Raw genomic sequence first — 24,838 nt, 5'->3', positions numbered from 1 at the left:
AATGTGACCATTTCTAAGGGATTCTTCTGTGATGGCTGCCTATCACCTCTTTAAAAGCAGTATGTATCTCTAACCCATCCACCATTTGAGAGAGTACTTTATGCTCTTTTACCTTCAGCAAAACTTCAGCAGCTTGCTGCAAAATAAAAGCCCCTGCTAAAGCAGAAATGCACATAACAAACAACATTTGCAGAATTAAGTTTCTGTTTCTTACTTTGTTCGATTTGCCTTGTTATACTTGCCTTGTAACACTCATCTTGTGTAGTGTGGTTGGCTTACACACTTTGAAAGAAATGCTTAATTAATGTTGCAGTGTACATGCATATCATGAAAACATATTTTCCCCTGAAATATACTATTAAGTAATATGGGAAATAAATGTTTTATGAATGGGGACATGAGCACTAAAGTGCCATGCCGTGCTGAGAATTAAGTTCACCCTCTAATATACATAATTAATTCACTTAAGTTACATGTTTAGATAAGAATAGCCATTCATTATATATAACTGCCTACATAAAATAGATGGCTCTCGCAGCCATGTTCTGCTTCTCAGGTTACTTTCAGATCATTTAGAATCATTTTTCTACTAAAGTATATTATTTAAATATTGCAGGAAAAAAACTTTCCTGTCTTTTAATTTTATACATACACTTCAAAGGAATGTGTGTTTAATGTTTCTAAGAGCTTCTATATATCAAGAGCTTATCATTGTCAATTTTGGTTTCTTTGGCCCAGTTCACACAAATCTTTTTATACTCCCAGGCATTTTAAAGTGTATTTTAAACAGCATTTCCGTATTTTGGATGTTGTTTGGTTCGTTATTGTTTTTTTTTGTTTAATTATTATTATTTATTGTATTTATATATTGTGCTTGTTTTTATCTTTTTGTACACCGCCCAGAGAGCCTTTGGGCTTAGGGCGGTATATAAATTAAACTAACTAACTAAATAAATAAAAAATAAATAATGCTAAGTCAAACCATGAACAAGCAAACATGAATTCCCAGAGTGCAGCTGCTGAAATCCTCCCCTGATCCTCCTGCTGCTATGCTACCCAGGGTTGTGTCTGAATTGGAAAGTGTGGTTTGGTTTGCCCTGCTCAAGGCAAACGAGCTGTAGCCAAGGTTTATTTTTTACTTTATTATTCATAGTTTAGGTTCAGACATAACACTAACCTAATTCATGGCTTGGCCCTGGGTAGCATGGCAGTAGCAAGACTGGCGAAGGAGCGCAACAGCTACAGTCTTTGCTTGGGAAACCCACACACTTACTCATTCATGGTTTGGCTTAGCATTGCATGCATACTGGTCCTTTATCATAGGGTGTATTTGAAGCTGAGAGAGTTAGGTAATGGGAAAAATTCCTGATGTGATGATCAAGTAATTTTTCCCTTCTATCCTGTCCCTATATACTACTTTATGGTCACTGGTGTGTATGCAAAATTAGAAGCATTGCCCACATGCAGGAGCTTCAGAAGTGGTTAAGGCACACATTGCCTCACTAGCAGAGGTGTGAGGCATTCTTCTTTTCCACATGTTTGGTATATTTAATATCTAGTATATGGGGGATGAGGATGTTGCTTGATACTCTGATGACTAATGATGCACAGCCCACACGTGTATTGTAGATTAATGGGTGAGGATTAGGTGTAAGACCCGGGCTTAAATACCTACTGAGCCATGAAGTTCACTGTGTGACTCTGGGCCATTCATGGTCTCTCAGCCTAATGTATTTAACAAGGTTCCTGTGCATATAAAAATAGGGGAGAGGAATCTGTGTATGTCACTATGGGCTCTTTGGAGGAAAGACAAAATATAATTCATTGGGAAGCCACTTGTCACATCAGTGCAAGATAATGATTCCCTTCTCCACTGAAGAGGCAGAGGGGTCATACAGGGCACAATTCAGACAAAGTTAAGCATTTTAAATTCCACTTACTTTGACAAGAAAGTACATGCTTAACCCTTTTCAGTTGAATCAATGGGATTTAAATACGTTTAACTTTTGTTTGGGTCCTACTCATAAACAAATCAAGGAATAGGTTGTTTTCTGTCTTTCTGTTATGCAGTTCTAAAAAGTGAAATTATAATTGTTGATAGCAAAAGTTTTCCAAAGCACACAATCTGTTAAAAATGCTGCTGCACTGTGTGTGTTGATCTAAATTAGACTAACCAGAAACCCATCAGATTCCCATAGAATAAGGATTGCACAGTGTCAGGTTTTGCTGGGTCGTCCCTGTGGGCTGAACTCTTCAGCCAATTTGCCTCTTTGTTAATCTTACTAAGGGCAGAAGAGAGAGAAGAGTAATCCAGAGTAAAGAGGCTATAGATTACAACCATCATGGAAATTTTATTTTAAAATCATATTCCAGATTAAAATGTACAATGTGCCAACAGACCAATATAGATTGGTATAGTGCACACAAAAAAATTTTTTAAATGTTTTTAACGCTGTTTTGTTCGAATGTATTTTAAGATCTTTTTATGATGTTTTAATGTGTTTTTAGCACTTTGTTTGACGCCCTGGGCTCCTGCTGGGAGGAAGGGCGGGATACAAATCAAATAAATAAATAAAATGAAAGTAAATGTGCATATGAATCTACTTGCTTGTAATGAAATTTGGTTAAAAATGCATATTCCTAAATTTATTATCAGTACAAGATTATTTGTTGATCTTATTCCTGTTAGGCAAAAATTATACACATGACTAGTTGAAGGACTTCTGCTGCAGTTACATTAGTTTTTGAACAGCATTGAATCTTAAATTATCAATAAGCGATAGAACAATTTAAATTGATTTGGGTTATTTCACTGATTGTTTCATTGATTAGAGGATACTAAAAAAAATTGTCAGTCATTTAATTAAACTGTCCTTTGAAGCTCAGGTCATGAAATACAGAATCTATGTTTTCTTAGCAATCTGCATATAGTTATTTCTGTAAAAACTGATGATATTGTGCATGTGTTTTCTCACAGTTGCAAGATGCAATCAAGGCTGGCAAAGGTGTGACTTCAGCTATTGACCTATGTCGTTTCCATGGAAACAGAGCACTGGAGGCACTGGAGTGCTTCCCTCCCTCTGAGGCCAGATCTACTTTAGAAAACATTGTTTATGCTGTGACAAGATTTTCATGATCTACAATTCAAAAAAGAACCTACTTTTGTTTGCAGTGATGAGCAGCAGATAATAGTTGAGAGAATCACAATCTGGCATTGCTAAGAATCTGAACGCGCTGGTGGCTGTAAAAATGCGTTTCTATTCCTGTCACCACATTCCCAAACTAACATATATCCTTCGGAACTGCCACAAACAAAATTAGGAAAAAAAGGTCAAACAGTTTTCACTTGTCATGCCAGAAGCACACTTGAGGCTGCACCAGTAGAAATAATTAATGAGACTCGCTTCTGTGACCTCAGCAAATGGACAGGAAATAAGTCCTTATTGATTGGACAGAGCCAGGGATGGCGCCAGTATGGTGGCCTGTGGTTTTCCTGCACTAGAGAAGACAGAGGGGGGCCCTGAAGCTGCAGGTGTTGGGAGAGATGCTTTCTAAATCTGCCAGAGAGAAGGCTGTTTAAAATCAGAATTAATGTACCAATTTATCAACATGAAGGGCAGCTCGATGAATTAGTGGGGGAAAGGAGGGAATCTTTTATCTAACTACAGGAGGGAATATTTTATCTAACTACATGCAGCTATGTCTCCTCACACTGTTTCTCTATGTATTTACATATAAAATTACCCTGTGCATAATGCATTGAGTGTTTGAAAGAGTTGCTGAGAGAACACATCAGGTATAGTAAAAGCTTTGTAATATTTATGTGGTTCTGTATATAAAAGAATAATTTTGAATGTGCTGTTTGTAAAGTCTTCAGTTTTGTTCAAAGACTGGGGTTTTAAACTTCTAGAGTGATGTAGTTGCCTTTTGTATACCATGCCAATTCCTTCAACAAAAAACAGGCACTACCTTTTCCTTGATTTACTGAACATTTTGTTTTAATTTGCATAAAATAAATGCTTCTTCATAAATTCTGCATCAACTCTGTCAAACAAGACTAAAGGATAGTTCTTCTCCCTCCTCCTGACCCACCTCAGTACATGATTTCATTCCCTGAATAGATGTATATTACATGAGAAGTTTTTTAACCTTACTGTGTCAAATGTTAAAGTCCAATTACAGAGAGAATACAAGGTATATCAGAAGCCTGCAATCTGACACTGTCTCTGTTTTGTTCATAGGAGATGATTTTTGTGGTTTGCATGCTTGCAATCTGAGAACATCGTTGACAAGAAGGCTGAGTTTACATAAATGATCCAGATTGAGACTCAGCTACCTTTCTTCCTTCTGTGGTGTAATTACAGCCCAATCTGGAGACAGCTAGCACAGCAAACAGATTTCATTACATTGCTCTCTCTCAAACACTAAGTGGAGTTATTTCAGTTAACTTCTTCACATGCACACTAAAGCGAAGTGTCACAAACCTATATAATGGTATGTTACCCTTAGAGGAATTTTTTCTAAAAGCCAACACAATTTATATATTTTTACACCCTTGGATAAAGCTAAGTTTTAGTACTATGAAAACATTACTGGCTGTAATTCAGTTTAATAACCAGATGAAAATATAGATCAAACTAGTTGAATTCTCAAACCATTATATTCAAACCATTATGTTTTTGATATACCCTTGAACAACATTCAGTCTTGACAAAGAGGACATCAAGAGTTACAAATCTAGCCTTTTTCAGGTTCAGAGAGCCTTCTTATTGTTGAAAACTATCTCAAAACCACTGTTTCAAGTTGGCTTGTTTTAAACAAACCATACTTAATGTTAACCACAATTTGAGTTTGGACAAAATGACAAAACTCCTCCCAACCATGTGAGGAGAGGGAAGGGGAAGTGTATGAGTGCTCACCTGGAACTGTGGCCCTGCAGATGGTGTACGATTCCAGCTTCTGCCATCATGGCCCACTGATCAGTGATGATGGCAGTTGCAGTTCAGCAACATCTGCAGAGCTACATGTTCCCCAAATGCAAATGCAGCCATAGACTACCTCTCCTTAACTGCTTGATCTCTGGAGGAATTGTTGACTCTCAACCCTGCACAATCAATCACTTATCTACTAGCACAGTGCTTCGAAACCATATTCTGTGTGCAGTGGACATATCCCACATTGGAGTAGTGAACCACAAAGGTCTAAAGTTGTGCAGCTGTTAATTCTGACACCTCTATTCAAAAAGGCCAAGTTACAACACAGCTCCACAAAAAATGAACCACTCCTACTCTTGACAACTTGCATCACCAGCATTTATAATTTCATAATGAAAAATGAGCCAGTGTGGCATAGTGGTTAGAGTGTTGGACCACGACCAGGGAGACCAGGGTTTGAATCCCCACACAGCCATGAAGCTCACTGGGTGACCTTGGGCCAGTCACTGCCTCTCAGCCTCAGAGGAAGGCAATGGTAAACCCCCTCTAATACCTCTTACCATGAAAACCCTATTCATAGGGTCACCATAAGTTGGAACCAACTTGAAGGCAGTCCACTTCCATTTCAATGAAAAAACAAGCTGAAACCCAGTACACACATAATTCTTTGGGGCAGTTGTGCCACCTAATACGAACTGAATTTTGGAGTCTGCCTGAGCATTCCATTTCTGGCAAGTGTCTTGATTTTGACATCTTAACATATTAGTTTGCATGACAACTTTTTAAAATCATTAGCAAATATATTTCTGAAGTCTAAGTGTTTAGTCTGAATTTGGGCATAAAACTACATGTATGCAAATGCAATTTAATCTGATGTGATTAACACAGCTGTCTGCCAACTTCATAGTGGAGGAGTTATATGACTTACCACTAGTTATTTCATTGGCAATATTCGATATTTGCCCTTGACTCTGGTGTAAGTGTATTCCACAACACACTCTTAAGCAATAGATTCACGAGACGGTGGGGGAATGCTGCTGTCCATCAAGCAAAACTTGTGCAGCTACTAGTGGTAAAACAATCATGAAGACAGAGATCTGCACCCCATGCCCAAAATAATTTACTTAATGTATTAAACACAATCCATAAAATGATAAGGCAGTTACAGGGGATATACCTGTTGGATTATGTAGAAGTTCCTAGTGGATTAAGTTGTGTGTGCAATGTCAGCATGTTTCACTGAAGCATTCAACAAAAGCATCTGCCACTTGAGCTATGCAAGATTGAGCATGTCAATATATTTGAATATATTGGGGTTTTTTACTATAGTTTCTTTCCCATTGCTTTTACCATTGTTTTTAAAAGTTTAGGGTTGTAGTTTAAGCCACTACAGTAAAATTTCTTGTAGTAATTATTTTTACAAACCATATTCTAGTGTTCCTTCTGACACAAAACAAAATGTGATTGAAATAACAGAATATTATGAATAGACCTCAACAAGGGGAATGTGTATGTGTACACATACATAAAATTGTGCATTTCTTAATTTGGGGCCGACTTGGTCATTCTTAGTAACTTAAGGTTTTATGACCTAATTTCTCTAAAGGATGACAAAAAGTGAAGGGCTTTATCCTTTAGAAATTGGGCCTATACAAATTCCCACTGAAATGTTTGGAAATTATGAAAGTTCTGCCATGGGTAAAAGATTTATTCCAATTCTGTGGTAGGCAATCATAGGATTTTTGGAAGTGCTTTTCTTTTCCATTGAATACACAATTGTTTTTAATGTTGTATTTTAAAATTTTGTAACCTGTCCTGGGACCTTTGGGTGAAGGACAGGTAATAAATGATTATGATCATGATAATTTGGTCTCCAGGTCTGAGGTTCCCTATCCTTACTCTTTATGCTTGGCACTTCTATCTTTAATGCTTTTCACCAGTTTTCTCAGAGCAAACATTAAGCTAACTGGCCTGTCATTTTCTAGATCCCCTCTGGATCCCTTTTTAAAAATTGATTGATTGGCCACTTTCCACTTCTAACGATGGAGGCTGATCTTAGGGTAAAGTTACATATTTTTTTGTTACAATAGCCATTTCACATTTGAGTTCTTTAAGAACTTTAAGATCTTGGGTAGATGCCATTTGGACCTGGTGATCTGTTAATTTCTGATCTGTCAGTAAGGCCTGGAACTTCATCTCTTGCCACCATTTGCCTCAATTCCTCTTGAACTAATGATAGCTTCTTTCAGCAAACTATACTCTATATTGAGCTCTTTTAAGAAACATGATCAGATGGTTGTCAGGATTGCTGAGTGACTTTACACAAACCAATCTATCTCCTGGTCTGTACCTTTCAGTCTGTAATAATGAGATAAACTGTAATTGGTGTGTAGGGAGATTTGAGAAATCTGATTCATTAATGTATAATGCTTTGAGACTATCAGCTGCAGGTGTAACAAAAATGCAGAGCTTTTTACTGCTTGTAAATACAATGTATGTTCTTGGCTACCACATCAAAGCCACTTTCTCCAATCTAAGAATGTGTTGGTAGGTGGGAAAAACCACCAAACCTTCAAATTGTATTTATTCCACCATTTGTAGCTATCAGTGTTTTCAGCTCTGGTCTTCACCTTCTGTGAAAGCTTGTTTTCCTCATAGATACATTTTCTACCATATTATTCTATTCAGGGTACTGTAGATTTCATGTCCTGTGTTCCCACTGATACATATAAAGGAGACTAATGTCTTGTTGGGCAACGAGGGGGTAGATAGGCTTGCCTAATATAGCACAAGGACTTTATGACTCTGATAGCACATCGCATGTATCAAGATTCTTGTGTTTCCCCAATCCCCAGGACGATCAAAATTATTAAGATATCTCTACAACAGAAAGATAACATAGTCCAAGATGCTTTCATTCCTAAGAAATATATACAATTTTTTATCCTACTGAAGGGTTGTTAAGAAATGAAAGTCTCTGTTCAAGTACTATGTCTAATATCTTCCTCTATGTAGTTTTTTCTGCAGGTGGGTTTGTACAGTAGACGACTTTATAGTCATAACTATATTAACTATAGTTAATGAAGCATAGAAATACCTGTCATCTAAATGAAGACAAAAATTTTACAAGCAGGATTTAGACCCACCTGCTCTAGTTTTTTGGAAAGATTATGTTGCTGTTAACATACACAGTATTTACAGTACCCTTTTCCCTTCAAATTATCTTAAGTTCTTCCTGCAACATTTTAAAACTACTGTTTAAATCATTGTTACCTTCTTCATTAGAAGAGTACTTTGGCTCCCCCATGTGTAAGAGATTCTTAAACTTCCATGAAGCTCTGAATCCTTTTCAGAATGGATTGTGTCAATCTTTTTTTTAAAAAAACAAAAAACACCCATGTTTAAGAAATGGAAGAGAGTTGATTCCTCTCTTCCCTAAAATAAAATGGGTGCATCATTTTAATTTCTAATATTTTCTTTTAAATCACAAGATATAAAAGATATTGACAAATGGCAAAAATGCATTGTTATGAAGTATGTGCATGACAGAATTGTTAGGTTTCAATAAAACATGTGAAATCTTTCAACTTGTAAAAAATGTTTTGCCTAATACAATTTAGGATAACAACCCTGGTGTTCTCCAGGTGTTTTAGACTACAACAGTGAATTGGCTGGGGCTGATGGGAGTTTCAGTCCAAAACATCTGGACACCAAGTTGGTGAAGGTTAATGTAGAGGGTCAGATTTTTTTAAAAATTAATATTTTACTTGTTAGCAGCTTTTGACAAGATCACTAAAAGAAAAGTGGGAAAACAAGATTTTTACAGAACAGTATGAATCTGATGATCTGAAAACTGTTTACCTAACCAAAAATGTGGAATATGTCAGTCAGAACCAGAGATGCTAAAACATGCCCCAGAATCTTAATTCTTTGCCTCCTTATTGTTAAGGAACCAATGTTCTTCTTTACTTGCTAGTCACCCTCACTGTTCCCTCTTTGCCCAACACTTCCGTTTATCCTCATGTGTACTGAACTTGGCAAAGAAAGCTGTCCACTGCCTCATTACTGCCCAAAAGCTACTCCTGGCTTGTCAGTTGTATTTTCTATCTTAGAAGTAACAGAAGTCCACCCATGTTATAGGTTATGCATTTACTGCTCTTGCAGGGAATATAAATCTTGTATAGTGCTCTTGTGGAGTGTTTCTTAAAAACTTATTTGTGCTTCTTCAGTGGGCACGCATTTCTGAAAACTGACCCACTTTTTATTCATGCTATACCCCCTAAAAAAACCACCAACACAGCTGGAGAACACTGAATGCACCCTAGAACACACCCCACGGTTCCCTTAATAGCACAAGGTATGGCCTCTGGTCCATGTGTGTGCCTGAGGAGGCAGCACAGAATTGTAATGCAATAACAAAAAGATTCCATAGCAGATATGTAGTGGGATGGTCCTTGGAAGAAATGTTGCCAAGGAAGATATCTCTAGACAGAAAGTTTGAAAACACTGCTTTACTTAATGGACTTCAACCTTTCCAAACACAGGGCTCTACCTTAAGCCGAATTTGCAATATTGATTTCACTTAATTGTTATATACATGTTGGCCTTTCTTGTATAAGAAAATGCATAACCTACATTAGTGAAGTTCTAATGGTCATCAGGTTGATGACCAATGGTTAAAAGTGGAAATGGGGAACCTTTTTTTTCTGTCAAGGATCACACTCTATTGTGGGAAAATCTTGGGGGGTGGGGGGACATGCTGGAAGTGGCAGGGCCAGAGCCATAGTAAGCATGTACCTCTTTTCTCTCTTTCTGCCCCCCCCCGGCTACCTGCATGAAATGACAACAAATTGCCTACCTCTGGTCTAAATTCTTTAGAATTTATTTTGTGGTGTGGATGTTAGTACACGGAGGATCCTATCATAGAACACAAAGTTAGACTAGTATTCTCCAACCTTTTCAGACCTGAGACCTACCTTTAGCACAAACGTACAGCTTAGGAGCACCCATTTTTTTAAAAAAACACTAATGTATTCTGTGTTGGTAGTGCTTCTGTTGTGGCCTCTTAAATTGGGCTGTGACCCAGTTGTGACTTGTGACCAACCAATTAGAGGCCAATAAACTAAATAACCTCTCCTAGCTCCAGGATTCCATTAAAGGGAATATTTTTTATTTTATTTTGAGAGTGAAATCTACTTGTGGAGCTTTTAGTGCTGCTCTCCTTTTACAGAACGAACGACTGGGCGGGGTGGGTGGGGAAACAACCCATGGTTGGTTTCAGTGAAAACATCTCTAACTTCAACATTGTCTGAATGGCTCTTCGTTCCTGCACGTGCTCATCAGAGACTATATTCTCTCACACACATACAGCTCCACTATTTATAACCTAAACAATGCCAACGTGCAGCAGTAGGTGTGCATTTCATATGTAAATCAGTGGTAATAATTTTGTACAATTACTTTGTTGTTTGTATCATTATGTTTAAAAGCAACATAACAAAATGGATGTAACAAAGAATGTTACCAAAACGTGGTTTTATCTTGGTAAGTCCACCCTTCCTTTCACATTTCAGCTAATAAAGCAGCTTATTCACAGATGACAGAAACATATAGGTTGTGTTCTTCAGTGCTTTCAGAGCACAGTTTAAAATTGTTACATTAGCATCCCAGTTCTAAATGTTTATTCCAGCATATCTGCCTGAAATGATGGATCAGTAAATACAGTTTATAATGATTATGTAAAATCAGCTGCCCGGTCTGCATCGCGTATCAGGTATGAGTAGATGAGAAACACAATCAGGCCATATGAATTAAGTGCAGACTGAGCTAACTTGAGTGAAGATCCAAAACTAAATAGCTAAAACTACACTATTCACACACACGAGGGAAATAGCAGCAGGCTTAGGGAAGTCCCAAGATTTGCAGAAGTAACAAATTAAAAAAATTAGGAGGAAACTATTCCCCCCCCCAAAAAAACAGTCCAGTGAGGGAACGTGCTTGGTGGCAATCAGTGGCATCACTAGGGCTGGTGTCACCCAGTGCGGTAACTCCTTGGTGAGCCCCCCAACCCCGCTTCGCACCCAGGACTTACCGGGTTGCAGGGCGCGTTTGTGGCCCGGGTGAATCCGGAGCCTCCATGTTTGGAAGGGGCAAGCGCGCCGGGCTGGCATGATGCTGCTACGGCGCGCTTCTAGAGGGGGCGGGCCGTATGAGCTTATTTAGGCTCGAGCTGTCTGCCCCCTCTCCCTCCCTCTGCTGCAGTGTGATTCATTTGGTTGCCTCTGGGGCCGAGTAGGAATTTTTGGCTTGCCTGCGTTTTAGCCGGCGGGTTTCTTTTGCCTACTCCATACTGTGGTTAGCAGGAAGGGCATTTAGGGTTAGTACGGGTGGTTTTTTTTGTGGTTATTAGGTTGATTTGGCTGTTTGAATTTAATATTTAATGGTCGCTTTATTGAGGAAGTGCGGGAAAGGTTAAAGGAGAAGGGTAGCTAGGTGACACCTTTAGGCATCTTTGGAGGTGATAGGCGGTTCCGGAGGCCTGCAGCTCCGGGTTTTACGGCAGGATACGGGTCGCCTTTGGGGCCAACAGGTCTCATCCACCCGGAGTTTCAGGGCACCGGGGGGCGGTGACGCAGGTTGGCCTCCCTACGCACAATTGGAGTGTGGTCAGGGCAAGGGGTTGACAGATTGCACCCCTTTGCCCGACGGGTTTGGGTCACCCAAATAGCTGCAAGCAGGCTTGGCCTGACTCACCAGTTGAATCCTGCACTTATGTTCCCCTTTGCAGGTTCATTATCATAATATGAATTTGGTTTAATAAAGTGGCCCGTTGTTTAACCCATCATATTGTGTCTGCGTCTTATTTCACCCATGGGTCACAAATCTCCTGCTGAGTGTGCACGTGCACGCGGCCAGCCAGCCATGCCCCTGGGAGGGTCACCCAGCTGGAGAAACAGGCCTGGGAACGCCGGTGTGCCTCCCTCGCCCCGCCAACGCTGCTCCTGGTCTCACCCGCCCGCCCGCTTGCCTCCGAGGAGGAGTTGGCTGCTCCAACGCCAACCCAGAGCGCCTCTCGGCTCCTTTGCCGGGCAACAGCGCGGGCGCCCTGTCCGCACCCCCTGCATCCCGCACTGGTGGCAATGGAATGCTGGCTGTTGGAGTGGGTGGAGGATGGAAAAATGGGGAGGGAATAGAATGGAGTATCCTGGCAGAGGGCCTTACTGGCTGGATCTCTGAACAGGTCGCACCAATAGAATCTAGAACTTCCTTAAGAGTGAAGGGGGCAGGAACATGTCATAACATTTCAGTGAGGGTAGGAGGTTTAAAAGATGCTATATTTGAATTTGACAAATCAGTATTTCAACTTTTTTACCCTCTACAAAGGTGAAGGGTGAGACTTGCTGGCCATAGTTATGTTTGTGATTCGCTGTGCTGTCCACAACTGTGATTGGTCAGCAGAGGAGATGAACCAGAAAGACTCCAGGGAATTTCTCAATTATAAGAAATCGAGGAATAAGACTGTTGGGGATACAGGACTGCCAGGCTACCAGCTTTGGATTTGGCTCTGCTTTACCTTGCCCTAGTGACTAGCATTTTGTGAGAGAGCCAGATAAGGATCTGTTGCCACAGCACTATATGATCATTCTGACATTTCTGCACAATAGTCCAAGCTATAAGCTAGCAAGAATACATTTCTCAATCTCATTAAATAAAGGAAAATATGGAAATATTAACATTAAACTTATTGGTAGTCTTTGCATGTATTTACTTCAATAAGATTATTAAAATTATGCAGATGGCATTGGTATCAGCCTGAGGCTTTCAAATTTAAAAATTGCTACTTCCAAGAGCCCTTGGAATGCAGTAATTGTTGCAATGATCTTAAAGTACTGATCATTGTTTGTCCCAGATCATAAATCTTTCATTTTCCCCATGAATTTCAACTACAAGAAATACAAAGATTGACCTCCAGTGAAGTGGAAGGTGTTTTTTTAAGCATCAAATAGTAACTTTTGAATCAGAAGTATGAAATAGGAAGTTGGAAACACTTGTGAATACATGATTTGCACAAAACACACCCAAATGTTTTTGTTCTGTATACGTGCAACTGTGGAAAGCCAACTTAAGCTTACTGTATATAGTTTATTTGAAACTGGAAAGTGTTTTTAGTCCTTTTCCAATTAGAATTGGTTGAGGAATGATATAATCACACTCCTAGATGGATAGCTGAGGCCCTGCAGGGTCCCTTCTGGGCTTGGGTCTCCTAATGCGAGCAGTGCCTGAGGCCAACACTCTAGTCTATAAATGAGGTGGTATTCCAATTGGCTTTTTCCCCCATTTCTGATGCAGAGTCCGATTTGCACATATTTGCTGTTCCTGTATGTGTGCTGAACATAATGTAAAGCATTTCAGGTCAGTCAATAAGCCTACAGAACTAAGGATCTTTCACTCTTTTAATTACATATTTAGTTAAAGATGCAAAGGCAGGTGGAGTTCCTGTACCTTGAATAGCTCTGATGGGGCAGAAGGAATCCCAGCAGGTGTAGCTTGTCATGTGGGAGTAAGAGAAATTGCAGCAGCTGCTAGAATTCACTAGTTTACACAATTTTTTGTGTAGAATTAATTTCTGCACATTGGGATTTTCATATTTTTAAAACAAAATCAGATCAAGACTTAAGCCTAGTTTACAATGTGCTTGTAAAAGTGGTCACTAATTTATTATTTGTTATTTGATTTATATCCCACCCTTCCAGTTTTCCAAACATCAGCAAACCCATTTTCCAGATGACACTCAAACCCAGATTTGACTTTAAGGCCCACATTTGTTGATCTCTGTACTAGATGGAGTAATACAGATTTCAGATGTTGTCAAAAAGAGGATTAAAATGTCATAGTTTATGGTGAGAGGGAAAATAACAGGGAATATAAATATCAGGAATATGTGGGCTCTAAGACACAAAGTAATATCAAAAGATAAAAATGAGCAAAAATCAGCAGGATTTTGTCTTTTGACAAATAAATGGGACTGAAGATGAAGAACATGCTGCAAAAAATAGTGGGAGAACAAGCAAGAAACAGATAATAGTGGAGAAAATAACAAAATATACAGCACTCCGAAGTTTGATATAAAGTATTTCACCATGTTATACAACAATTGGTAGTCAACTGGTAATTGGAGCAGTCAAGTTGTACCCTCTAGGTGTTGCTGGACTACACTTCCCATAATCCATGACCACTGGCCATGCTGATTGAAGCTGATGGGAATTGCAGTACAACATCTGGAGGGCACCATATTGCAACCCTACTATATGTTGATTCTGACCAGTCTTGTATCAAAATAATTCAATACTCTCCTGTTGAACAGAAGGGCAGTGCAGGCTTAGCCATAGATCCAGCACATAGCACATGTTAATAGGATGAATGTAGCAGCAGGTGTCCAAATCTGGCTTCTAACAGCAGAAAATAAGGAAATTGGTAATTTCTTGGTCCTGGTTAGAACAAGCCAGAGTCACAGTTGCAAGTGAAAGAATAGTAGTGGTGAGAGCCCAGAAGCAGGCTCTTTGTGACTAACTCTAGCTATCAGATGCTGCTAGTCTTCCAGATGTCTTTGTATACATATTGCCTACTTCAGAGGTTGATGTGTGATCCAGGTTATGATGCCTTTCATAAGCCACACAGCAGCTCCATGGCAGATGTCTGATATCCCACATTCAAGCTGAACGTTTTAACTAATGGGCTACAGAGGTTTATCTGTGGGATCCTGATTAAAGAGAAACATAGATCTTTCATATTTGAAGTAGCACTTGCCAAGAAAAAATTATTCAAATCTGGCAAATACACAAAGATAAATTGTTAATGTATGCAACATACTACAAGCTAAGCCCAACATTTTACAATGTTCATTTTATGTTTATTTATTTCACAACACATCAGGGTGCTATACAGCAACAACAAAAACTTTAAAAGCAATACAGAATAATCATGAAAATGGCTGGCTGCTCAAGAAAAATTTAAACAACTAAGGCCTGTGGGTATAAAAAAGTCTTCAAAAGATGCTGAATCTTTTCTGGAAGAGTATTCCACAGCATTGGACTGGCTACACTAAATGCCCAACTTCTGGCTGAGGCCAGTAGGGCCTCTATAACAAGGGTGACAATGTTCCCAACACTAAGCAATCACCCCAGTGGAGGAAACCCTCCTCCAATATTTAGTATTCCTATACATGCATAGCAGAGTGATACAATATATAATAGGAAAAAAAACCTTGCAGTTTAAGAACGTACCTATAGCCAACATGTTTGTATCAAACTTTAAAGTGTGGGGAAACTGGGCAGCTATAGTGATCAAATCTGCCTTTTCCATTCTTCTCTCTCCCCCCCCTTCCAGCCCATATTGGCTTCTTAGAGTTAGCCATAGACAGTGGTGTGCTGGTAAATGTTTAACAACCGGCTCTCTGGGAAAAAAAAATCCAAGCTGGATTTAGAAAGGGAAGAGGAACCAGATATCATATTGCAAGCATACGCTGGATAATGGAATGGACCAAGGTATTTCAGAAGAAAATCACCCTGTGCTTTATAGATTACAGCAAAGTATTTGATTGTGTAGATCACAAAAAACTATGGAACGGTTTTAAAAGAAATGGGGGTACCATGGTATCTGATTGTTCTGATGCACAACCTATACTCTGGACAAGAGGCTAGTGTAAAGACAGAATATGGAGAAACCAATTGGTTCCCCATTGGAAAGGGTGTGAGACGGGGTGTATTTTATCATTCTATTTGTTTAATCTATATGCAGAACACATCATATGGAAAGCGGAATTGGCCCAAGATGAAGGAGGTGTGAAAATTGAGGGAGAAATATCAGTAATTTAAGATATGTAGATGATACCATACTCTTAGCAGAAACCAGTAATGATCTGAAACAAATGCTGATGAAAGTTAAAGAGGAAAGCACAAAAGCAGGACTACAGCTGAACATCAAGAAGACTAAAGTAATGATAACAGAAGATTTATGTAACTTCAAAGTTGATAATGAGGACATTGAACTTGTCAAGGATTATCAATACCTCGGCACAGTCATTAACCAAAATGGAGACAATAGTCAAGAAATCAGAAGAAGGCTAGGACTGGGGAGGGCAGTTTTGAGAGAACTAGAAAAGGTCCTCAAATGCAAAGATGTATCACTGAACACTAAAGTCAGGATCATTCAGACCATAGTATTCCCGATCTCTATGTGTGGATGTGAAAGATGGACAGTGAAAAAGAAGAGAATAATCAACTCATTTGAAATGTGGTATTGGAGGAGTGCTTTGTACATACCATGGACTGCAAAAAAGACAAATCATTGGGTGTTAGAACAAATTAAATCAGAACTGTCACTAGAAGCTAAAATGATGAAACAGGTTGTCATACTTTGGATGCATAATGAGAAGACATGATTCACTAGAAAAGACAATAATGCTGGGAAAACAGAAGGGAGTAGAAAAAGAGGAAGACCAAACAAGAAATGGGTTGATTCCATAAAGGAAGCCACAGACCTGAACTTACAAGATCTGAATAGGGTGGTTTATGATGCCATTGGAGGTCGCTGATTCATAGGGTCGCCATTAGTCGTAATCGACTTGAAGGCACATAACAACAACAAATTTCTGAACTCTCATACCAAACGGTGGTTGCCTTAGAACCACTCTGCAGTCTTCCTCAATGCTTTTTAGCCATACGAGGAGCCTAAAATTAAAGCATTACATTAGAAAATTTATCATAATGTGAATCACTCAAAACTAAGAGAGCAAAAAAGAAAAGAAATAAATGATTGCAATATAACAAATTAAATATGCCCTTTCTTTTTAATCATTGACATTAGGCAAGTGCCTTCGTTATATTCTTTTCAGCGCCTGCTTAAAACTTTTGTTTAGGCAAGCCTATCCAGATGCATAGATGCTGATGTTTGTGGTTTTTTTGTCTGTTGCTGTTTTTAATTCGTTTAAAAATGTTTTTAAGTGTTTTTAACTGTTTTATCGATAATTTTAATGTGTTTTGTAAAACTCTTAGAGGTTTCTTACAATCCAGCAGTATATAAATTTTTAATTAATAAATAAATATATTCATCAGGATGGAAGTTTTCAATAACTATCAGGGTTTAATTACACAGATATAAAATAACAGAACACAAAGAGAAATTTGTTAGTCTCAAAAATTAATTGAGGTATGTTTGACAGATATGACCTGGAGACTTGATTTTTTAAAAAAATGAATAATAATTCTGCCACTAGCATAGAATATTGACATTACTTCTTGTAGTTCTCCATTTCCCTTTCTCTAGCAACTCAGTCCAGTAAGAGGAAATGCACATGCAAATACATGCTACATGCACGTTTTCCATCAATCATAAAAGTCCAATAATGAAGCAGTCAGGCTATGCTTGGTACCACTTATCATCCATTTAGAGTGGGGGGGGGAGGGAAAGACTAAATCTAGACTTCCATTATGTCCTCTTCTCTGAACTGATGATCAACACTATTTAACATAATAGCTTGTATCCAATGTATTGAGTCATGGTCCCATCAGTGCAAAGATTTTTGCTTGAGCAATAGGATAGGACGTACCCCTTCTCCTTCCCCCATGCACCCTCTAAATTTGTTGTAGGGGTTTCTCCAACCCTCCAGAACAGATGTGAGAAAGGGGGATATGCAGAGGGTTGAGGAGGGAGTCTTGTTGTGCAAATGGAAATCCTTGCATTAACAAGATGTGTTAACTGAATACCACCCAGTATGATGGCTTCTGAAACACACCCATTTCAAGGGAAACATGCCCATTCCATCCTATTAGTACTGGAATTATTTTTCTTGTACTGTTTCTAGGGAAGGGATAGCCAATATGGTGCCCTCCAGGTGGTGTAGACTACATCTCCCATAATCCCTGACAATTGGCCATGCTGGTTGGGGCTCATGGGAGTTTTAGTCCAAAACAATGAAAAGACACTGTGTTGGCTAGCCCTGTTGACAGACCCTAGGGGGACTGTCGAAATTACTGTTTTCAACCAATTGCCAGTGTCAATTAAATAGTTAGAAACCAGAACCATTAGTTCTAGAAACCTGCCCTTTTTTTAAAAAAAAAAAACTCTCAGATTATCAAGATTATTTTAACAGCAGCTAGATTTTGCTCTCTAGTTCTGGCAATATTCCACAATCCCAGCACAATTGCAAACCATGCACATTTCCATTGCATGATTGGCCCAGAATGGTTAAAAAAAGAGTCCTGTATAGCACATCATGACAAAGTACATGAAAAGGATTGTTGCCATCTCAAAATGAGTAATGCTAATCACTATAATTATATTTCTTAAAACTACACTGAGCTATGTCATTTGTAGCCCTACCCCAAAAAAGGCAGAAAACAAATTTGGTGTTGGGGTAGGTCAGCAGTGATTACAGGAATTGCTTGTTTCATTATTTCCCAGTTTTCTTGTGCTGTTGACAGAAACAAAGCGGGTGGGCTGACAGGGAGGCAAAAGAGCAGGGGTAGGGGGGCAGTAGGACGAGTGCGAAGTTCAGCCCTGCAAGCCGGAAAGGGTAACACACACACATCATCCTCACTTACCTCCACAGCTCTTTACTTCCATTCTGCAGCTGCCTTCTCCTCTGGCTTTCTTCCTCCACCGTGGTATTTTTCCCTCTCTCTCCACTTCCTTCCTCGTGCCTCCTAACACAGAGCATGAGGAAAGAGCGACGCTGCACAGCAACAGATCATGGAAAAGTTACTTTTTTTGAACTACTACTCCCATCAGCCCCAGCCAGCCATGGCCACTGGATTGGGCTGATGGGATTTGTAGTTCAAAAAAAGTAACTTTTCCAAGCTCTGCGCAGAAGCCCATGCTTCTGGCACATGTCTTTCGTCCACCAATCAGAGGAACAGAAGACTCCCCCTGCTCCCTCTGTTAACAACCGGCTCGCAAAATTCTCAAAACTTTAACAATCAGCTCTTGCGAGCCCGTACGAGCCAGCTCCAGCACACCACTGGCCATAAATTAGCTGAGTAGTTCTAGAAAGTGATTAATGCTTCACTGGAAGAGGGGGAGGTACCATCTGCCTTCAAGGAGGCGATGGTGCATCCCCTCCTTAAGAGGACTCCCTGGACCCAAAAGTGTTAAAACAATTATAGTCCAATGGCAAGGAGTTCAAGAAAGTGGCGGTGGTCCACCTTCAAGCATGCTTGGAGGAAACTGGTTACTTTGATCCATTCCTGTCTGGCATCAAGCCCAACCATGGCACTGAAACTGTCTTGGTTGCCCTGGTTGATGACATCAGTTGGGAGAAAGATAAGGGGAGTGTAATCCTGCTTCTTTTCCTCGATCTCTCAGCACCTTTTGATGTTGACCACAGTAGCTTTTTGGAGCATCTCAGGGAGGTGGGGGTTGGTACCATCTGCCCTCCCTGGATCCAGAAGTGTTAAACAACTATAACTCAGGGGCAAATACTGCTTTTGGTGCAAGGTACTTGAGAACATGGTGGCAGTCCAGCCTCAAACATGCTTGAAGGAAACTGATTACTTTGATCCATTCCAGTCTGGCTTCAGGCCTGGCCACGGCACTGAAATTGCCTTGGTCGCCTTGATTGATGATATCTGCCAGGAGACAGATAGAGGGAGCATGACCCTACTCATTCACCTTCATATCGCAGCAGCTTTTGATATTGCTGGCCATGGCATCCTTCTGGAGCATCTCAGGGAGGTGGGGCTTAGGGGCATTGTGCTTCAGTGGTTCTGCTCATACCTCCAGGCTGCTTCCAAAAAGTAGTTTGGGAAGCTACAGTACCATGGGAGCTATCCTGTGGTGTTCTGCATATTGAGGTGTCATAACTATGCAGATGATACCCAGTTCTCTCTCTCTGTTCCATCTCTGTTCCATCTTCCAAATTGAGGCTGAATCCTGAAAAGACAGAGGTGTTATGTGTCCAGAGTTCTCATGTCTGGGAGGTGGGGAGATGGCCTGTTCTGGATGGTGTTGCATTCCCCTGGAGATGCAGGTTTGCAGCTGGGGTGTACTCCTAGATCCAACATTGTCACTGGGGGCTCAGGTAGCCTCAGGGGCTAGGAGTGCCTTTTCGAAGGTCCGGCCAGTTCACCAGCCACCACCCCTTTTGGACAAAGATAACTTGGCCACAGCATTCCATGTGTCCTGGCTCTCAACCAAGAAGCAGACGCAGGACTCAGGAAACTGGATTTTTCTCCATGAAGCGCTATTCAAGAAATCAGTACAGGAACACAGCATCACGCTCTAGGCATAAATCAGGATACAAGAATACTGGGCTTATCTCAAGATACAAACTAGGCATGGTAGAGGTGGCAAAGACTACTGTTGCAACAGAGAATCACAAGCATTGCTAAGCTTATATATCAGAGAGGGATGGGGAATGCATTCTGCAGGTCAAATCTAGCTCTTTCTAGGAGCAGTCTAATAAACAGCATCTCTTTCCCAGCCAGCGGCCTTGGCCAAAGTGTTATTGCTTGCTCTGATAAATTTACTTTTGCTTTCAACTTTCTGAAAAAACTCCCTGTCAGTTGTCAATGAGGAGACAATTATGGGCTTTCCTTGGCAGAAACACTAATAGGCCTTCTGGGCCTGAAGCTGCCCAAGGTTTCTGGAAGCATTTTCCTCAGGCCTATCTCAGCCCCTTTCTAAATGTCTGTAACCCGCTCATTTCACAATCCTGCCAAGGGGTCTCCATAAGGCCCATGGCACCATGCTCTGCTTACTTTTAGATTGGATTACTATAATGCATTCTATGTTGGGCTGCCCCTGAAGGCAAATCAGAAACTTCAACTGTTCCAAAATCCAGCAGCTAGATTATTGGCTGGGGTTCCCTTTAGATCTCATATAACCCACTTTAAAACAGCTGTATTGGTTGCCAGTTCATTTCTGGACCCAATTTAAGGTGCTCACACTAGAGTTCAAAGCCCGATTTAGGTCCCATATATCTGAAAGGCCACCTCCTTCCCTACAGACCTCTTGGGTGTTGAGATCAGCAGAGGGGGCCCTTTTAGTAGTTCCGCTACCCTCGGAAGTTTTGGGAGGTGGCCTGGGAGAGGGCATTCCCTGTAAATGTAAATGTACTGCCTTCAAGTCAATTCTGACTTATGGCAACCCTATGAATAGGGTTTTCATGAGGCTGAGAGGCAGTGACTGGCCCAAGGTCACCCAGTGAGCTTCATGGCTATGTGGGGATTTGAACCCTGGTCTCCTAGGTTGTAGTCCAACACCTTAACCACTACACACACTGGCTCCCTGTAGTGGCCCCTAAATTGTGGAACTCCCTTCCCAACAAGGTGTGTCTGACAACTTCGCTGTACAGTCTTAGGTGAATGCTGAAGATGCATTTCTTTAACTTGGCATTTAACACCTAACACATGTATTTTAGGACCCACCCTATTTTGGGATTTCATATTGTTTTGAACAACCCCCCAAGCATTGAGATCTGACACTCTTCACTTTCCCATTCAACTTACATTTTACCCAGCCCCTCATTTTGGGGAATTTTCCTCTTTTGAAATTAAACCTATGTTGGGTTATCTTGGCAATTGTCCAAATACTTAAAATTTGGCAACAGTAAGGTCGCTGTCCTCACTTGATTTAATCTTGCACCAGGTCCTGAGCCTCAGTAAAGTCCAGGGTCATTGGCCCTGTGGCCGGTTCCATAACAAACAAGAAAGATCTACCTAACAGCAATCTAGGGTACGACACTGAAGTTGGTTCCTAGTTCCCAGTTCCTTATTTGTGTGAAATTTCAGTCACTAACAAAGAAGAAAAGTTGACAGCTACAGCAACGTCAAGCCAAATTTAAAATGCCCCTGAACCCCAAAATAAATAATGGGGTATCCTGTATGATATATCGCTGTAATCAGGAGACTCTCCCTGTCAAGACGGACAATAAATTTATACAATCAAAATCATCAGGATTCTGATATTATCATAAATACATAATGATGTCATAAAATCATAAATCATAAGTAACTGGGGGTACACACCCCCAAATCTGCTCTGGGCCATATACCCCAGGAAAGGGGAGGGTGTCCCCTACCAGATGCCACTGCGTCCCGCCTGGCCCAGAGCTTCTGCTGGGTGCAGGGCACGTGAGAGGGCATCTATCCAAAACCAAAAAAGACAAAAACATACAGGAAAAAATAAGTAACTGGGGGTACACGCCCCAAAATCTGCTCTGGGCCAGGACAATTCATATACCCCAGGAAAAGGGAGGGTGTCCCCTATGAGATGCCACTGTGTCCTGTCCGGCCCAGAGCTTCTGCTGGGCACCAGGCACTCACGAGGGCATCTATGCAAAACCGAAGCAGACAAAAACATGCAGGAAAAAATAAGTAACTGGGGGTACACGCCCCAAAATCTGCTCTGGGCCAGGACAAATCACATACCCCAGGAAAGGGGAGGGTGTCCCCTACGAGATGCCACTGCGTCCCGCCTGGCCCAGAGCTTCTGCTGGGCGCAGGGCACGTGGGAGGGCATCTATCCAAAACCGAAGCAGACAAAAACATACAGGAAAAATTAAGTAACTGGGGGTACACGCCCCAATATCTGCTCTGGGCCAGGACAAATCATATACCCCAGGAAAGGGGAGGGTGTCCCCTACCAGATGCCACTGCGTCCTGCCTGGCCCAGAGCTTCTGCTGGGCACCAGGCACTCACGAGGGCATCTATGCAAAACCGAAGCAGACAAAAACATACAGGAAAAAATAAGTAACTGGGGGTACACCCCCCAAAATCTGCTCTGGGCCAGGACAAATCATATACTCCAGGAAAGGGGAGAGTGTCCCCTACCAGATGCCACTGTGTCTCGTCCGGCCCAGAGCTTCTGCTGGGCACCAGGCACTCACGAGGGCATCTATGCAAAACAGAAGCAGACAAAAACATGCAGGAAAAAATAAGTAACTGGGGGTACCCACCCCAAAATCTTTTCTGGGCCAGGACAAATCATACACCCGAGGAAAGGGGAGGGTGTCCTCTGTAACATTCCAGTGCGTGCTGCTTAGCCAGAGGTTGTGGAGGGTGCAGGGCGCGTATGATGGCATGTACTCACAACTAAAATGGACAAAAACATTCTCTACGAGAATCCATGGCTTCCTGACTTGCCCAGAATTTCTTGCGTGCAGAAGGAGTGGATCTGAGCAACTATACACATCCAAATGTTTAAATTAGGTAGGGGGAAAAAGGATCTGGTGGTGCCCACCCCAAAACTTTATTTGAAGTATTATATATCATTCATTCATTCATTTCATTCATTCATTGGCGATCACTCGTGGCCGAGTAAGATTGTAAGGTCTTTAGCGGTGGGTCCGTAAGTGACTGTAGAGGCCAATTCTGGATCCACACAGCCTCCCACAATGAGGACATAGTTTTCCAGATGGAAGATGGTCACGATGAAGATTTGCTTGACGTGCCTTCCGCTTAGCTCACTTGTCCCTTTTGCCCTCTACTCGTGCTTCTTCAAAGTCCATAGCACCTTTGATAATGGCCGACCTCCATTGGGACGTTCATGGGCCAAGGCTTCGCAGTTCTTAATGCATGTTACATCTTTTAAGATTAGCTTTGATAACATCTTTAAACCTCTTTTGCTGTCCACTGATATTCCTTTTTCCATCCTTAAGTTGGGAGCAAAGTACCTGCTTTGGAAGACAGTGATCAGGCATTCGAACCACATGGCCAGTCCAGTGAAGTTGGGGTTGGAGGATCATTGCTTCAACACTGGTGGCCTTTGCTTCTTCCAATACGCTAACATTAGTCCGCCTATCTTCCCAAGTAATTTGCAGAATTTTCCAGAGGCAGCGTTGGTGGAATCTTTCAAGAAGTTGGGAGTGGCGTTTATAGATGGTCCATGTTTCACAGGCGTACGGTAAGGTCAGTAGTACAATGGCTTTGTAAATAAGCATTTTGGTCTCCCTACGAATATCCCAATCCTGATACACTCTATATTTCATTCGGGAGAATGCGGCACTTGCAGAGCTACGACAATGCTGAATTTCAGCATCGATGTCAGCTTTTACAGAGAGATGGCTGCCACGATAAGAAAATTTATCGACATTCTCCAGCGTTGCACCATTAAGCTGGATTGACGGTGCTACAGAGGAATTGGTTCGCACTTGCTGATGAAGCACTTTGGGTTTTTTTTATGTTAAGCGAGAGGCCAAGCTTTTCATATGCTTCTGCAAAGATATTTAGGGTAGTTTGAAGATCTTCCTCTGAATGTGTGGAGACTACATTATCATCGGCATATTGAAGTTCTATGACAGAGGTTGTAATTACCTTACTTTTTGCTTTCAGCCTACTGAGATTAAAAAGCTTTCCATCTGTTCGATATGTGATTTCCATGACAGTGGGAAGTTTCCCCTCAACAAGGTGTAGAAACATGGCGATAAAAATAGCAAATAAGGTCTGAGCAATGACACATCCCTGTTTGACGCCTGATCCCACTTTGAATGGATCACTTTGAATCACTTTGTTGCCCTCGTGTCGTCATGGAGGAGTCGCAAAACATTCACAAATTTATCAGGGCATCCAATTTTCAGAAGGATGGTCCAGAGGGCAGTTCGATTTACAGTATCAAAGGCCTTAGTCAGATCAATAAATGCCATATACAGAGGTCGGTTTTGCTCCCTGCATTTTTCTTGAAGCTGTTGTGCAGTGAAGATCATGTCCACTGTCCGCCTGGAAGGGCGGAAACCATTTTGGGATTCAGGGAGAATGTCTTCTGAAATAGGTAGGAGGCAATTTGCAAGGATCCTTGCAAGGATTTTACCTGCGGTAGCAAGAAGAGAGATACCTCGGTAGTTCCCACAATCTGTTCTATCGCCCTTCTTGAAAAGAGTGATAATTATGGCATCCCTAAAGTCTTCCGG

The 24,838-nt window shown here is 41.0% G+C and overlaps 1 protein-coding gene across 3 annotated transcripts in view; it reads left to right on the top strand.

Annotated features, from left to right (window-relative positions):
- Positions 1–3,857, top strand: part of PDSS2 (decaprenyl diphosphate synthase subunit 2) — a 123,345-nt gene extending 119,488 nt beyond the window's left edge. For all 3 annotated transcript variants that reach the window (XM_061623519.1, XM_061623518.1, XM_061623517.1), the window contains one exon: positions 2,978–3,857. In XM_061623519.1, coding sequence (XP_061479503.1) covers positions 2,978–3,136 — 159 coding nt within the window. In that variant the 3' untranslated portion in view covers positions 3,137–3,857. The remainder of the gene's footprint in view (positions 1–2,977) is intronic.
- The last annotated feature ends 20,981 nt before the right edge of the window (positions 3,858–24,838 follow it).

Source organism: Rhineura floridana, chromosome 4 (assembly GCF_030035675.1).
Source record: "Rhineura floridana isolate rRhiFlo1 chromosome 4, rRhiFlo1.hap2, whole genome shotgun sequence".
NCBI lineage: Eukaryota > Metazoa > Chordata > Lepidosauria > Squamata > Rhineuridae > Rhineura > Rhineura floridana.
Note: the sequence above shows the minus strand (reverse complement) of the source record. Positions and strands in the feature narration are given on the sequence as shown.